This window comes from Nerophis ophidion, linkage group LG19, assembly GCF_033978795.1.
Source record: "Nerophis ophidion isolate RoL-2023_Sa linkage group LG19, RoL_Noph_v1.0, whole genome shotgun sequence".
Taxonomy (NCBI): Eukaryota; Metazoa; Chordata; class Actinopteri; order Syngnathiformes; family Syngnathidae; genus Nerophis; species Nerophis ophidion.
This window is the reverse complement of record NC_084629.1, coordinates 15,297,741-15,314,884: the sequence shown is the minus strand read 5'-3', so window position 1 is coordinate 15,314,884 and position 17,144 is coordinate 15,297,741. Positions and strand designations below refer to the sequence as shown.

The 17,144-nt window shown below is 36.0% G+C and overlaps 1 protein-coding gene across 1 annotated transcript; it reads left to right on the top strand.

Annotated features, from left to right (window-relative positions):
* The first annotated feature begins 9,691 nt into the window (after positions 1–9,691).
* Positions 9,692–11,451, top strand: pou3f3a (POU class 3 homeobox 3a). Its single transcript, XM_061878838.1, has one exon. It carries the CDS (start codon positions 9,986–9,988, stop codon positions 11,306–11,308), a length of 1,323 nt encoding a protein of 440 aa, XP_061734822.1. The 5' UTR covers positions 9,692–9,985; the 3' UTR covers positions 11,309–11,451.
* Positions 11,452–17,144: the final 5,693 nt, after the last annotated feature.

Sequence of the window (17,144 nt, the reverse complement as noted above, 5' to 3'; positions counted from 1 at the left end):
TATGGCAACTAATATTCTTAGACTGTAAATTGTTTGCTTGTTGATGATTTTTATTTGTTTCTTAATTGTGTAGTTATAATTACATGCTTTTACTTGTAATTGTATTGTGTTTGTGGACCCCAGGAAGACTAGTGGGTTGTTGTGGCAGGCAGCTAATTGGGATCCTTATCAAAAATAAAAAATAAAAAATCGTAAAGCTTTTTAAAGTAGCGCTAAAAATATGTCACTTTCTTTACTTTTACTGTTTGTCTTTGTGGGGTATCCTACAAAATGATTGGATTAACAGCGTCGATTAGACACATTTTCGCAAATTACTGTTAATTTTTATTAAATGTTCTACTGAATGATGGTGACAAGATCCCCACGAACAAATCTGATACAGTCAAACTACGGTTTGAAAATTGCTTCAAAATATTAAATGGCTCATGTCATTTCTTGCAAGAATATGTCACTTTTCTACCAGTTACATTTCATTTTTGTTGGATATTCTACAAGCCGCTGTTCATTTCAGTAAAATTGGGGATATTATTATATGTTTTTGTTCAGCATCAAATATTTTAAGTTGCTTAAATAATCAGTTTTCTACTAGTTACACTTCATGTTTGTGGTATATTCTATTACAATCTTGTGAGAAGCAGCTGCGCACTGACAAATTTGACAGTCAACTAAAATCTGACTAGAATTCATTTTTACTAAAACAGTTATTTTAGCAGAATTTGAGAGCAAAATCTTGAGTTTTTTTTAAATTCATGTTAAGAATATGTACATTTTTATTATCTTTGTTCATTTTTGTGTGATATCTTGCTAAATTCTAGCCAGAACAAAGCTCAGCACTAAAAATATGAAATTATGAAAAGAAAGAAGTCGAAAGTTCTACTTTTACTTGTACTTGTTAGTTAATTGGCCGGGATAAAAAGACGAAACAATGGAAATAAATATTTCATGAACAAAATGTTATTTTGATGTTATTAATGTAACATTCCATAACTAGAGAAGGTGTGTGAATTGTGCTTGAATCTGGAATTATGGTATAAGTGGGAATTTTTGTAATGTGCAAATTATTAGCTTAAGTTTTTCGATGCTGGAATTGTTACAGAAATGTGGAAACAATTCCATTCATTTCAATATAAATTTTGGGGCCGGAAAATGTGTAGGAGGGGAATTTTTAAATGAAAAAAATAGACAGCCTAAATGTTTTGAGTGAGCTTAATATTAGAATGGTTTGGATTGGTTTATAGTTGTGCTATTCTCTAGTTTAAAGGGAATATGTGTTATGAAAATGTGGACTGATAGGGAAAGTAGTACAGTAGTTTTTGGGATGTGGAAAATTGTTAGTCCTGAATGAGCTGAATTGTAAATATTACATATTGATTTTCAATTGATTTTTTATTTTTTTTCCAGAAAATGTGGCATTAAGAACAATGTGGTAATGTTTTGTGATATTTCCCAAATAAGATGAACATTTTGATGATGGAAAAGTTTGAATCATTCACACAACCAGCAAGTGCCACTCCAAAAAAATTCTAAAGGTTAACAGATCTTTATAAATGTCAACAACCGTAGTAATTGCACACATAAAACTCTCTTTTTTTAGTTTTTTGTTTGTATATTAATTAGAGAACCCCAAGCATAAACCAGAAAAAACATGCTTTTTTTGGACTGGAGTCTCCAGGAGTCCAGATTAACTTTGTTCTGGCAAAAGCCAACTTTAAAAAAATGTGTAAATATTTTGAGCTGGAGGGTTTATGTTTGGTGGCCAATTTGCATCTTGGGGATTGAACAGAGAGCGAAAAGACAAGGGTTGGAATGATTAGAGGGGGATTCAGTAAAAACGGCGTTTGCCAATTAGCGGCTAGTGTCATATTTGCTGCACATAGTTTGTTAGCCAAAGTTACTGCAACTAATGCACATGTATGGCAGAAGGAAGGAGGGAGAGAAACGTGCATCCTAAGAAGACGGCCTCTTCACCCAGCTTCCTTCATGAATAACAAATAAGGCCGAACAACACATGCAAAACATTACTGCGTCCCTCCACACTCATCTGGCTTCCTCCACAAAGTGCCGCTGGACTTGGACAGTGCTTTGCTGCTTTTGGACCAAGTCGAACCTTACGGTTTCTTTCATTTTATTTTACAGATATATATTTTAACAGGTTAAATAAGTATTAGTTCAATATTTTCACAGCACAATCAATCATTCAAGTTGAAGGAATGAAAAATAAGTTGATGCAAATCAGTTCCCCGCAATGATTTTTGCTGAATATTTTATTTTACAAATCTGTTTGTAAAATACACTAATGGTGCCCAAAGTGTGGCTCGGCGGCCATTTTTAACACACAACTTGTTTTTTTTAGGCATATTCCAAAACTGAAATGAATGTACAGTATTATACATAACATCTATTTGTAGATTTACACTAATTTGCTTCTTCACCTACAACATAAACCTAAAAGTAAATATTTTGTTCAGATAGCTTAGCATATGTGACACACATTGACTTGATTTTAGCCTCTTTAATGCATCAAATGTATCAAAGTGGCCCTTGCATCTGCTACTTTTTTATGCGTGGCCCCTGACATACAAACTTTACAACTGTTATTCTACTTTATTCTGGGGTTTACAATCATTTCAGGTAAATTATTTATATAATGACGTACACGTATTACAAAATGCACAACTAACACTAATCCTTTACAGACATGCTTCATTGTAAAACTGCAAATATATGATGTACTATATTGCAACTGTATGTTGGAAATAAACTAAAGTAACTAATGCACTGTAATAAAAAATACATTCGTATCACATTTTTCATGTAAATTTGCTTTCTTTATAGGAGGTCTGGCAGAAAATGTTAACGTTCTCAGGATGTGGGGTAAAAAATACTAGTTATGTTTTAATTTATAAACTGACACTTTGGACACCGTTCATATTGATTTACTCACCTTTTACAGGAAATGATTACCAACTGTATACTTTGTCTTTATTGTATTTCAGCCACTATTAATACCCTAATTATAAATGTAAAATGATAAAAATTGATTGTGATGATTCAAACTATGTACGCTTGTACTTGCAGCTAGATTTCCTTATTTTGCATTACAAAGACTTACATGGGCAATACTTGTATACACATATTTAAATACATTTTTGATTATTATTTGGACTATTACTGTATATAGGTGGAACAAAAAAAAAAAGCATTTTGTGCAAGGGTTCCTTTATTCCAGCAAGTAGATTTACAAAGTGAAACTAATATATAACATAGGTTCATGACATACAACTCAAGATATTTCCTAATTTCTTTTGATATGATTTTGATAATTATGGCTTCCAGTTTATGAAAACTTTGAATTGAAACTCTCAGAAAATGTGGGTTTTTTAAATTACTGTAAGCCATGATCATCATAATTATAACAAATAAAGGATATACATATCTCACTTTGAACGTGTTGAGTTTATATGACAAATTAGTTTCAAATTTGAAGTTGAATTGCTGACAATTGGCTTTTGCATGATATTCAGTTTGTTTTAGTTTCACCTGGGCATGTATTCTATCCGACTGTAAACAGGTGATATAATCCTGACAATGCAATATTTTTACATTTAAAATGTTGTGTTAATTTAATTCACTGCACGTAAAATGTCCACATATAAAAATTAAATAAATGTTTTTATTATTTTTATAATTAGTGAGACTATTAATGCAATTTACTATAATATATTACATTTTTGGATATACAGTAAGCATTATTATTTTTGCATAGGCAGACTTTTTGATATATTTGTGCATCAGCTCTCACTAAACTTTGGGTGCCTTTGTATAACATCCATATTCTAACATTACATCCACATTTATTTTGACACCATGTACAAAATTAAACAGCATTTTATCGCAGAGCAAAGTCTATTTTTAAAGTGGACCCAGGCCCTCATAGAACATGAGCAGCACATTTTGGAGGCTGCATAAAAACTGAGGCAAACAAGCAGGAGAAAGTATTTCCTACAAGACGTTTGCACATCTGACCATCCGTAAAGTGACCCATGTGTAAAAACGCAAACCCCGAGAAACTTGTTTCGGAAAGTGTGTGGTGGCAGATTTTTTTGTTGTGCCTCACAGAAGTGGTTACAGTTCTTTCTTTACCTTTTGAAAGGCAGAGCGGATTAACATGCAAAAGGCATACACACCTTATTTGTACCCGAAGCTGGGGTTCCTATAGATAGATTTTCCAGCTATTATGCTATCAGTAGAGTATGTACAGTACTTATTCATTGGGGGAATGCCGGGGCACCAACATTTACTCTAATGTTATTGTGCCTATATCTGTCTTTTTTTTAAAATATTTTTTTAATTTTTACACATTTGCTTAAAAGTTTTAAGACAAATCAAGAATATAATGTTCCCAAAAGCGAATCAACCTCTAAATAATGGATTTCTTTTACCTGCATGAATATTATGGACAGAAAGGCAAACGTCTAGAAATAATGCAACAACATTGCCACTGTGCTTATGAGTAAGCACGGTATTTAATCTAAATTCCTTTAATTAGAAAAAAGAATTGATTAATTTTTATTTCAAACGTTATTTTTGATATATTTGTTTTGGTCAAATGCGGGGTTGTAATACTATAAAAACAATACAATAGTTGTGATTGAATCAACAGTGCCTCTGCTGGTTGCACCCAAGTAGCACAAGACACGATAAACAAAAATTGTTTTGCTGCTTCACTAATCGCAGATTTTTTGTATTTTTATTTTCGTAAGCATATTCTACCACATATTTTGCCTTAATTAAGCATTCCCAAACACAAAAATGACTAAATTAAGTAAAAATATCAATACTACAGTGGTATAGGCCACTAATGGGACAAAAACAATATCATGGCCCCTGATTGGCTCAGCCTAAGGCAGCGTTGCTATATTGGATTAAAGGAGTGTAAAGGTGACGAAAGGGTGTTTTTTCATGTCTAGAGGGCTCGTATTATGTGGAAAAATGTGTTTAGAAGGTAGAAAACACTTTTGTATGCTCTGGCTTTGAAAATGTCAGATCAAAATGTATTTATCGCGGTCCTGTCCGAAGCTAATTAATAGCGATTGAAAGAGGAGGGGTTAGTGCGTCTGCCTCACAATACAAAGGTCCTGAGTAGTCCTGGGTTCAATCCCGGGCTCGGGATCTTTCTGTGTGGAGTTTGCATGTTCTCCCCATGAATGCGTGGGTTCCCTCCGGGTACTCCGGCTTCCTCCCACTTCCAAAGACATGCACCTGAGGATAGGTTGATTGGCAACACTAAATTGGCCCTAGTGTGTGATTGTCAGTGTGAATGTTGTCTGTCCATCTGTGTTGGCCCTGCGATGAGGTGGCGACTTGTCCAGGGTGTACCCCGCCTTCAGCCCGATTGTAGCTGAGATAGGCACCAGCGCCCCCTGTGACACCAAAGGGGATAAGCGGTAGAAAATGGATGGATGGATGAAAGAGGGATTACTGTATACAGTTTGAGATTTCTCTGCTCCCAGCCACTAGGGGGCATAGTTACAGTACATTTGCATGCATTGCAGTGCCACTGCTAATCAGATTAAAACTGTATGAAAAAAAATGGAAGCTCATTCGGCGTAAGCAAGTTATGATTTTTTTTCTCCGGCTAGAAAGTTACCGGTGCGTTTGTTGGAGAAAAAAACAAACAAACAAAAAAAGCAATGATTCACTGGCATTGCCATTTACTTTTTGAGAGTACGGTAAGTTTGCTCAAAATCTGCCGATAACTCACAGGAAAGATTTTTTAGGGAATTGCAATGATATGCTGCTATTTGTAACATTTTTCAGCAATTTTAGTGTTTCTCCTCACATTTGCGTGCATAAAGGCAACCCAATTGTTTTGTGGATTGCAACTGTATCAAAAGGCAAAATGTGCGGCTCATGCAAAACTTTGTGTTTAATCAAACCAAAAATATGTTTTTTATATACATCAAAAGCGACATCATGGGTGGGGAAAGGAAATTAGGTCCCGACACTGCCACACACATGTTCATGCCTAAGAATCCTAAATTGCTGCTCACGACCCAAAGGGGGTATATTGTGCAGTAAAAGGGGATTGGTATGATGTGCTGTGAAATATTGGTTATTTTTTAGGCAAATTTTGCATTTCAATTTTATTTAAAAACATAAAACACACTGCTCTACCACTTCCACAGCACCCCGACATCACACCTGCTCACACACATATACATAAACCATTGCAATAGATCAGAGGTTCTCAAACTGTGGTACATGTACCAATAGTGGTACGCAGGCTCTATGTAGGTATACGCCCCCCCCCCCAAAAAAAATCACTTACGTTATCAGTGTTTTATTTCCCTATTCAAACTGTGTGTAATGTTACAGTGGCCAACATATTAAATACACTTAATAAATACAATCTCAGCCTCATTTTTAATAACTACGTAGGCCTACTACGCTGCTGTATTTTAATGTTGGTCATTATGGTGGTACATGGAGAGCCAAGTTTTTTCTAAAGTGGTACTTGGTGAAACAGGTTTGAGAAACACTGCAATAGAATACATTACAATATAATACAACATCTGAAACAAGAACAACTTGTTTGCATGTGGGAAAATAAAGTTGATCTTCAGATAAAGACGTTAAGGACTTTAAAGAAGCAGGAAGATTATTGTAATCAGATGGGGCTTTGAACTTGAATGACCTACTGCTTATTTCTTTATACATTTTAGGGACTGCAAAAAATGGATATGACATGTTTAAGCAAGAGAATAGGGAGCTATATTATGAAGCAAAAGTTGTTTTAAGTAAAGTGGGATAAGTAAGTAAATATATTGAAAGAAACAAAACCCAGTGAAAGTGATGCCTCGATTTAGGATGAAGCCAATTAACAGCCTGGTACTCACGTACACAATGATGTGGGACATCTCATGGACATACAAAAATAATTAAGTAGATTGTTGAGAGGTTTAAGGATAGAGTCGTTAGAGTTTTGCTAAATAACACCAGCAAAATCTAGTGTGGGGAAGTAACATTTTTGAAATTATGATTTTTTTTTTTCTAAATAGAAATGCAAAGAAATGGATAGTAAATCTCTGTAGAAAGAAGACAAACATTTATTACAAATATAATCAATATGTGATTTAAAGGTATTTAAATACATGAACTTGCTCTATATAGTGGAGTTCAATCACTAAAATTAACATGCAGCTCAGGTAAATGGGATAAATGATATTTTGTGCCAAACACCAACATAATTTTTTCCTATTAGGAAAAAGCCTGTTGTTATTAAAACAGTGTTGTATTGTACTGGAATCTTGTTGCAAATGATACTTGATTTGTAATTTATCAGAATTGGAAACAGAGTTAACCATGACAGAATGAGGATATTTGAGGTAAATCATTAATGAAAAGAGAGAGAAGAAGTGGCCCTAAAATAGAACCTTGTGGGACACCTCTATCAACATTGGATTGAATTGACAACCATTGACAGAAATATATTGATATCTATTAGGTAGGAGCAAAACCAAAGGACAGCATTTTGACTCAGCCCAAGATGATGCAGTTTGCCCAGAAGATGATAACGTTCAATGATATCAAAAGCTTTTAACATATCAATAAAAATTGCACCTCAAAATTGGCCCATGTCAGAAAACTTGCCATTTGTAAATTTAATAAAAGTTTTAGTCGTAGAAAAATTAGGATGAAAACCATATTGATATGGAGATAGCTTGAGTGACATAATGAAATAATTGATGATTGATTTTGACCTTTTCGTGTGTATGATAACAGCTTAACATCCTAAGTTTCCATAAGATCACACTGAATTGTAAATCATTTTAAGACCCAACGTCCTCTGCAGTGGACATTTGCAGAACTGAGCAGACAAATTTCTAATATGGGAGCATGGGAGAATGATATGATATGTTGTTATTTATATATATATATATATATATATATATATATATATATATATATATATATACTGTATATATATATATATATACACACACACACACACACATACATACATATTAGTGTTGTTACGATACCAATATTTTTGTCCCAAACTTATTCAGATACTTTTCAGTACTTGTTGGCACTTTTTGGTAGTTTTCTAAATAAAGGGGACCACAAAAAATGGCATTATTGGCTTTATTTAACAAAAAGTCTTACGGTACATTGCAAGTTTGTCCTGAAATACAATAGTGAACATACAAGAAAACTTGTCTTTTATTACTAAGTAAGCAAACAAAGGCTCCTAATTCAGCTGCTGAGGTGAGCAGTAACATATTGTGTCAATTTCCATTCTTTTACTTTGTCAAAATTATTAAGGACTAGCAGTAGAAAATGAATTATTAATCTACTTGTTCATCTACTGTTAATATCTGGTTATTTTCTCTTTCAACATCTTCTAGCTACACTTCTGTTAAGATGTAATAATTGCTTATTCTTCTGTTGTTTGATACTTTACATTTAGAGGATACCACAAATTTGGGTATCAATCTGATACCAAGTCATTACAGGATCATACATTGGTCATTTTCAAAGTCATCATGTGTCCAGAGACATATTTTCTGAGTTTATAAACATAATATACATTTTCTAAAAACGAAAGAAGATGTTGTGATGCCGAAAAATACCAACATAATCATAGTAGTATCGATTAGATACGCTACTGTACTTGGTATCATTACAATTGATGTCAGGTGTAGATCCACCAATGGCGTTTGTTTACATTTTGACCGGTACTTTTCCAGGGGCGGTATAGTACCGAATATTCATTAGTATTGTCGTATACTAATACCGGTATACCGTACAAGCCTAATATATAGATATATATATAACCTACTTAGTGGCCTAGTGGTTAGAGTTTCCGCCCTTGGATCGGTAGGTTGTGAGTTCAAACCCCGGCCGAGTCATACCAAAGACTATTAAAATGGGACTCATTCCTTTCCTGCTTGGCACTCAGCATCAATGGTTGGAATTGGGGGTTAAATCACCCAAAAATTATTCCCGGGCGCGGCACCGCTGCTGCCCACTGCTCCCCTCACCTCCCAGGGGGGCATCAAGGGTGATGGGTCAAATGCAGAGAATAATTTCGCCACACCAAGAGCGTGTGTGACAATCATTGGTACTTTAACTTTAACTTAATATAACTATATGAAGGTATTTCTAATATAACTTTATTCGACTTTCTCTTTGGATGCTACAACTACAATAATCCACACATTATTAAATTAAAAGTTGTTTGATTGAATTGCTCGAAATAAATGAGAATTATATTCTTTTTGTATTAATCATTGGGGTACACTGAGGACATTATGTCCAGTGCATAATACATGCTTAATACATACTATGATGTTAACAACTTTAGTGCCACACGCACACACACACACACACACACACGCACGCACGCACACACACACACACACACACACACACACACACACACACACACACACACACACACACACACACACACACACACACACACACACACACACACACACACACACACACACACACACACACACGCACACACACGCACACACACACACCTCTCAGGTTGAACGTCCAATCAGAGAGGACTCTGAGGACTTGTTTGCTCCTAATTGGCCGGAGATGGGAGAGGGAAGCCGGGCGGTGGACAATGTAAACACATGTTCGCCTGCTTCTCTCCGTGCAGGATGCAAGTGGACGTCACCGCAGAGTTTTAACATTCATCATCTTATCCTTTAACAGGAGAAAGGGCTGACTTTTACGCACGTCGGCACGGAATAAATAGCGTTTTGTGGATTATTAACAACCGGCTGAACTTTTTTCTTTTTTTTTTTTTTTTACTGTTAACTTCCACTTTCTCCAAGGTTTTTAAGTCCTATTTTGCGTGGCTGCTTTTTCTCTCAGGACTGATTTTTATTTTTATTTTGCGGCAGATGCTGTGAGTGAATTCAGGACTTTGAAGTATCAAGAAGCAAGAAAGTCCATATTTATGATTTGGGGGATGGCTACAGCCACCTCCAGTCCGTACCTCGCCAGCAGCAGGATTCTATCCGGCCCAGTCCCGCACTCCGACCGGAGAGTCGGCGGCATGCAGCCGACCAACGCGGCGGTGACCTCGGTGTCTTCCAGCGCGTTCAGGGGGGACCCCTCGGTCAAGATGGTGCAGAGTGACTTCATGCCAGGGGCCACCATGGTGTCCAGCAACGGGGGTCACATGCTGAGCCATGCCCACCAGTGGGTCACGTCGCTGCCGCACGCTGCGGCCGCAGCAGCTGCTGCCGCGGCGGCAGCGGCGGCTGCAGCCGAAGTTGGTGCGTCTTGGCCGGCCAGCTCTCAGCCCCAGGACGTGAAGAGAGGCGCGGGGGCGGGGAGAGAAGACCTGCACTCGGCTGCTTTGCACCACAGGGGCCCTCATTTGGGGGGCCATCAAGCGCATCCAGGAAGCTGGGGGGCGGCAATCAGCATCAGTGAGGGTCCACAGCAGCAGCAGCAGCAGCACCATCAGCACCACCACCAGCAGCAGCAGCAGCAGCAGAACCTGGTTTACTCCCAGTCTGCTGCCTTCACGGTCAACGGGATGCTCAGCACCCAGAGCCTCATGCACCCCGGTGCGTTGATGCGTGGGGATTCCCCAGAGCTGGAGCACCCTCATCACCACCACCACCACCACCACCCACATACCCATCATCCCCATGCCCACCAGCATCAGCACCATCACCATCACCACCAAGAGGCGCACTCGGACGAGGACACGCCGACCTCGGACGACTTGGAGCACTTCGCCAAGCAGTTCAAGCAGCGCCGCATCAAGCTGGGCTTCACCCAGGCGGACGTGGGCCTGGCCCTGGGCACCCTCTACGGCAACGTCTTCTCGCAGACCACCATCTGCAGGTTCGAGGCGCTGCAGCTGAGCTTCAAGAACATGTGCAAGCTGAAGCCGCTGCTCAACAAGTGGTTGGAGGAAGCCGACTCCAGCACCGGCAGCCCGGCCAGCATCGACAAGATCGCCACGCAGGGCCGCAAGAGGAAGAAGCGCACGTCCATCGAGGTGAGCGTCAAGGGTGCGCTGGAGAGCCACTTTCTCAAGTGCCCCAAGCCGTCCGCGCAGGAGATCAACGGCCTGGCGGACACGCTGCAGCTGGAGAAGGAGGTGGTGCGCGTCTGGTTCTGCAACCGCCGGCAGAAGGAAAAGCGCATGACGCCGCCGGGGCTCCCGCGCAGTCCGGACAACGCGTACTCACAGGTGGGCAGCATGGGCGCCGACACGCCGTCACCCTCCATAGACTGCAAGAGGATGTTCAGCGACACGTGAACGCACCACCGTGCAAACTTTCTTTTTCCTCCCCTTCACCTCACTTTAGCTTTAAGTTGGTTACGAGCTCCTGCGTGTTCTGTGATCCACTCTTATGTGGTGTGTATGAGTGTGCACAAAAGGTCAAGTTTTATGCATACTTTTCTTACAATCATAAGAAGAAGAAAAAACATTAAACATTGACTTGCTTTAATTGAGCACCGACCTGTTCCCAAAGCAATAACATAATATTTCCCTCTTCATGGTGTTTATTGCATTTATGTTTCGTGCCAGTATAGATGACAAGTTAGGCAATTATTCCAGTGTCCATTTTTCACTAATTTTTAAGAAATATGTATTTTTTTAAGTCATGTACAAGTGAAGTGAGTGTCATTGTCATATGGTTTGCACTATTTATTTCCCTCTCATGCTTATTCTCAGTGAAGCAATGAATTATTTAATAAATTGGACTACATGAAAGATGAGGACGTCATTATTGAATGAATACAAACACACACACACAATGAGGAGTTATTATAATAGAAACTTGGTGTTGTATGCTAAGTTCCATTGAGTATAATTTAACATAAGTATACAAATGATTTAATCCACTTTTGCTGTATTCACATGTGAAAGTTGTAGAATGATGACCATAAAGTAAGGAAATCCCATTAAAATCATGATGTAAAATATTGATGCAATTCCTTGCATGTGTTTTCTTGGACAATGTGGTTAGGTGTGTCCAAAGTGCGGCGCAGGGGATTGTTATTTAAAAAAAAAGAGCAAAAGGCATAATATAGAGAATATAGTAATAATACACTTTCACCTGCCACAAATCTGACTTGCAAAAATGTCACAATTGCACTTTAGACACCATCTCATAACTCGTATTTAAGGTGCACAACAAGCTAATAATAACCCATTTAATTTCCCCTCGGGGATTAATAAAGTATGTCTGATTCTGATTCTGATGTGTGATGTGGTCGTATAGTAAAGAAAATGTATATGTCACAGTGTAAAAGGAAAGTGTTTATAATTTACCATTAAAATCAACTTCACAATACAGTAAAAAAAGGTTGCAATTTGGAAAGGTTAACACTTTTAAAGTGTAAGGAATATGTTTTTTAAGAGCTACTGTGAACAACTTTTTGGTCTATTATTAGGCTCTCATACTGTAAGGCAGAGGTGTCAAACTTGTTTTCGTCGAGGGCCAAATCGCAGTTATGGCTGCCCTCCCAGAATAATATATGAATATGAATGTATAAAGATTAACCTCAGGACATTGTTTTTTCTATGCATTTGATAATAACATATTCATACATGCACTGTAAAAACAACAACAACAGTAGTACAAAATTGGCAGGTTCAGTTGCCAGAATTTTACCGTAAAGTTAACTGTGGTTTCTACGGCATAAATGGAAAAATGGTACCAGTTTTTTTTGACGGCAAAATTCTGGCAAATAAGCTGCAACATGTTGTTTTAACCATACTATTTATGGTTGTTTTGTTTACAGTGTATTATTGTAACTGGAAAAATAGTACAGTTTTTTAGCGGTAAAATTCTGGTGACTGAGCTGCCTTTTTGTTTTGCTGTAAAATCTTCTGCCATTTGTAGTGTACACTTTGATGGATAACTTGCTTTGAATTCCTAAACCAAGCATATATTTACGTATTTAGTGTATTGTATGGAATATAGGATAATATATTGGTTGCATTATTAGATAATATTAAAGTCGAAAATATATGTAACTGCATGCAGTACATATATTTCTGTTAAAATGCAGAAAGATAAAGCAATTTATTGATGCAAATATGCATGTAAAACGAAGTAGCAGGCTAGATCTTGGTTTGACACAATTGCTATAAGGAGCACCAATGGAGTTCAATATTGGCTCACTATTTGGCAAACTGTATCGCCTTTTATATTAATTGTCTCATTTAATCAAGGCTTTATAAAAATCTGGAATTGATTTATAAACCAGACTTTATTCCGTTGTGAAAAAGTGCAGAGTCAAGTATGAGTGCATACTACCAAAAAAATAGCGGCTAACTTTGCATTAACAAGTAAATACATAGCAATATCTATTATTGGCATTATTAATACACAAGGGGAACTTGTACAATGGATGAGTTGGTTTAAAGAAATAAAGCCAGCGATTCTCAATAATTTTCTGTTGTCACCCCAGGAAAAAAGGGGAAAAAAACAATTCCCGCACCTCCACTCTCTGCTGCGATTATAAATAGGATAATTTGTCAACAACATTTTTATAAGTGCTTAACATTGTGTCCTTATGACCATTTAAAGAAAACAAAAAAGGAAATATGGATCGACTTCCAACAAATCATAACTTATTTTTTAAATATAGTCTGTAACAGAAAAGATTGAAAATGGTAAATAGGTTTTACTTGTAGAGCACTTTTCTACCTTCAAGGTACTCTAAGCGCTTTGACACTATTTCCACATTCACCCATTCACACGCTGAGGGCGGGAGCTGCCATGAAAGGCTCTAACTATGACCCCTCAGGAGCAAGGGTGAAGGGTCTTGCTCAAGGACACAACGGACATGACTAGGATGGTGGAAGCTGAGGATGGAACCAGAAACACTCAGGCTGCTGGCACGGCCGCTATACGAACAGAGCCAAGTCGTCCCCAAATGCATCGATTTGCCTGAAATAAAATAAATTGGTCCTTTTTTAAAGTACAAACATTTTTGACACTTTTGAACCATTTGTCACTAAAAAAAGAATATATACACATATATGTGCATGTATATATATATATATATATATGTATATATATATATATACACACACACACACACACGTGTATGTAACATGTGTACTTATACATATACATACATACAATCACATATACACACATATATACATATACATACACACACATATATCCATATATACACAAACACGTTTTACATATGTACATACATATATACACACACACATACATATATACATACACATATACATATAAATACACATATATGCACATATACTGTATGTACATATACTGTAGATCAGGGGTCACCGCATTGGTGCCCGCGGGCACCAGGTAGCCCGTAAGTACCAGATGAGTCGCCCGCTGGCCTGTTCTAAAAATAGCTCAAATAGCAGCACTTACCAATGAGCTGCCTCTATTTTTTAAATTTGATTTATTTACTAGCAAGATGGTCTCGCTTTGCTCGACATTTTTAATTCTAAGAGAGACAAAACTCAAATAGAATTGGAAAATCACCAAAAATATTTTAAAGACTTGGTTTTCACTTGTTTGAATACATTCATTAATTTTTTTACTTCACTTCTTATAACTTTCAGAAAGACAATTTTAGAGAAAAAATACAACCTTAAAAATTATTTTTAGGATTTTTAAACACATTTACCTTTTTACCTTTCAAATTCCTTCCTCTTCTTACCTAACAATTTAAATCAATGTTCAAGTAAATTTATTTTTTTATTGTAAAGAATAATAAATACATTTTGATTTAATTCTTCATTTTAGCTTCTGTTTTTTCTACGAAAAATATTTTTGAAATATTTCTTCAAACTTATTATGATTAAAAATTCAAAACAATTATTCTGGCAAATCTAGAAAATCTGTAGAATCAAATTTAAATCTTATTTCAAAGTATTTTGAATTTCTTTTAAAATGTTTGTTCTGTAAAATCTAGAAGAAATAATGATTTGTCTCTGTATATATGTAATGTAGCTCAGCCCAATTTGTTGTATATTTTAACAAGGTGCAGATTGGATTTTAACCTATTTAAAACATATCATCAAAATTCAAAAATTAATCTTAATCAGGAAAAAATACTAATGATGTTCCATAAATTATTTTTTTTATTTTTTAAAAAAGATTCGAATTAGCTAGTTTTATTAATAATAACAGAGTTAAAGGTAACTTGAGCAAATTGGCTATTTTCTGGCAATTTATTTAAGTGTGTATCAAACTGGTAGCCCTTTGCATTAATCAGTACCCAAGAAGTAGCTCTTGGTTTCAAAAAGGTTGGTGACCCCTGCTGTAGATATACACATGCACATATATATACATATATACAGACATATATACATACATACATATACACATGTACATATATACACATGCATATATGTACATATATACACATTTTTATACATACCTACATATACACACACACACATATATATATATATATATATATATATACATATTTATATACACACATACATACATACATACAAATACACATTTATATACATACATATATACATATATATACATATACACACATAAATATATATAAATATATACATACATACATATATACATGCATACATATGTACATATATATACACACATATACATGTATTTATACACATATATATATATATATGTATAGATAAATATATATAAAAATACATGTGTGTATATATATATGTATATATATATATATATATATATATATATACACATGTGTGTGTATAAATATATATATACACATGTATGTGTGTATAAATATATATATACATATGTATGTGTGTATGAATATATATATACACATGTATGTGTAGATATATATATATATATATATATATATAAAAATATTCATGTACGTGTATATATATATATATATACACACATATATACACACATATACATATATATATATATATATATATATATATATATATACAGGCTACACTCACAATAATCTTGCTATTCACTTGTTTCGCCAGATAATTAAGACTACACTAGCCTTTTAAAAAATGTTTAACTAATTTAATTTGATAAATGTTTTGTACTAAAACAAATACATGGGAAATACAATTGTTCAATATTTGTTTTCGTGCAAAATATTTTTTAAATCATTAAAACGTAAATGTATTAACTTTTGTAATTTAACGAAACTCCCTGGATTCAAAACTAGTACCACCACCTTCAAGACACATACCAATGCTAAGCGCCATGGGAGACAGACAGACAAAAAGAGGAAATTTCTCACTGTATTCTTATCAATGACCGAGAAGGAAGCGGCTAGCTATCTGTCAGTGGTGGAACTTAACATGACGGTGTGGCTTGGTCGGTAGAGCACGCGTGCCAGCAACTTGAGGGTTCCAGGTTCGATCCCCACTTCTGCATTTGTGTCTTTGGGCAAGACACTTCACCCACCTGCTCGGAGTGTCACCCACACTGGTTTACATGTTTAAGGCATCGATAATTGGTTTCACTGTGTAAAGTGCTTTGAGTCTATTGAGAAAAGTGCTATATAAATATAATTCAATTCAATTCATTATGAAGGGCCCCTTCATTCATGCAGTTTTTCATGCAGTATCAAGTACTCTAAATTATATCTAAGTTTACTTTATGTCATATTTTCTCTCGTTGCTTAAGTAAGCCAAAGCGGTTCTTTGGACAATGACGATATTTGTTTATGCTCTTCAGTGCAAAGCAGGGGAAAAACTTACCAAAGTCGCAGAGTGCCAAGCAGTAAGGTCAAAGGAGAGCTGCTGGCATTGATAAAAAGAAAGAAAAAAGAACACAGTAGCGTGTTAATATTTCACTCATAATGTCACGCTAACTCACATTGAGATATGAAAATAAACATCTTTGCGCCCCTAAAACGTTCTCTAAAAAACATCCAAAAACCGCCAACAAAATGTTGTGACCTGTATATCAACCAAGTATTAGCGATATTATTTTAAGTGCAATTTTACCTGCATAAAGATTATGATTAATTCTTCATCTAAACGGGAAGCTATAAACATCCCATAAGTCGGTATCCCAGAGAGAGCAGACATTGTACAGTAAATTATGTTTTATCATGTTGGTATGTTTGTATTTTCTGTTTGGCACTTAGCAAAA

What these genes read in the sequence shown, in the direction of transcription:
- pou3f3a (XM_061878838.1), top strand. Translation starts at nt 9,986, where the DNA reads ATGATTTGGGGGATGGCTACAGCCACCTCCAGTCCGTACCTCGCCAGC.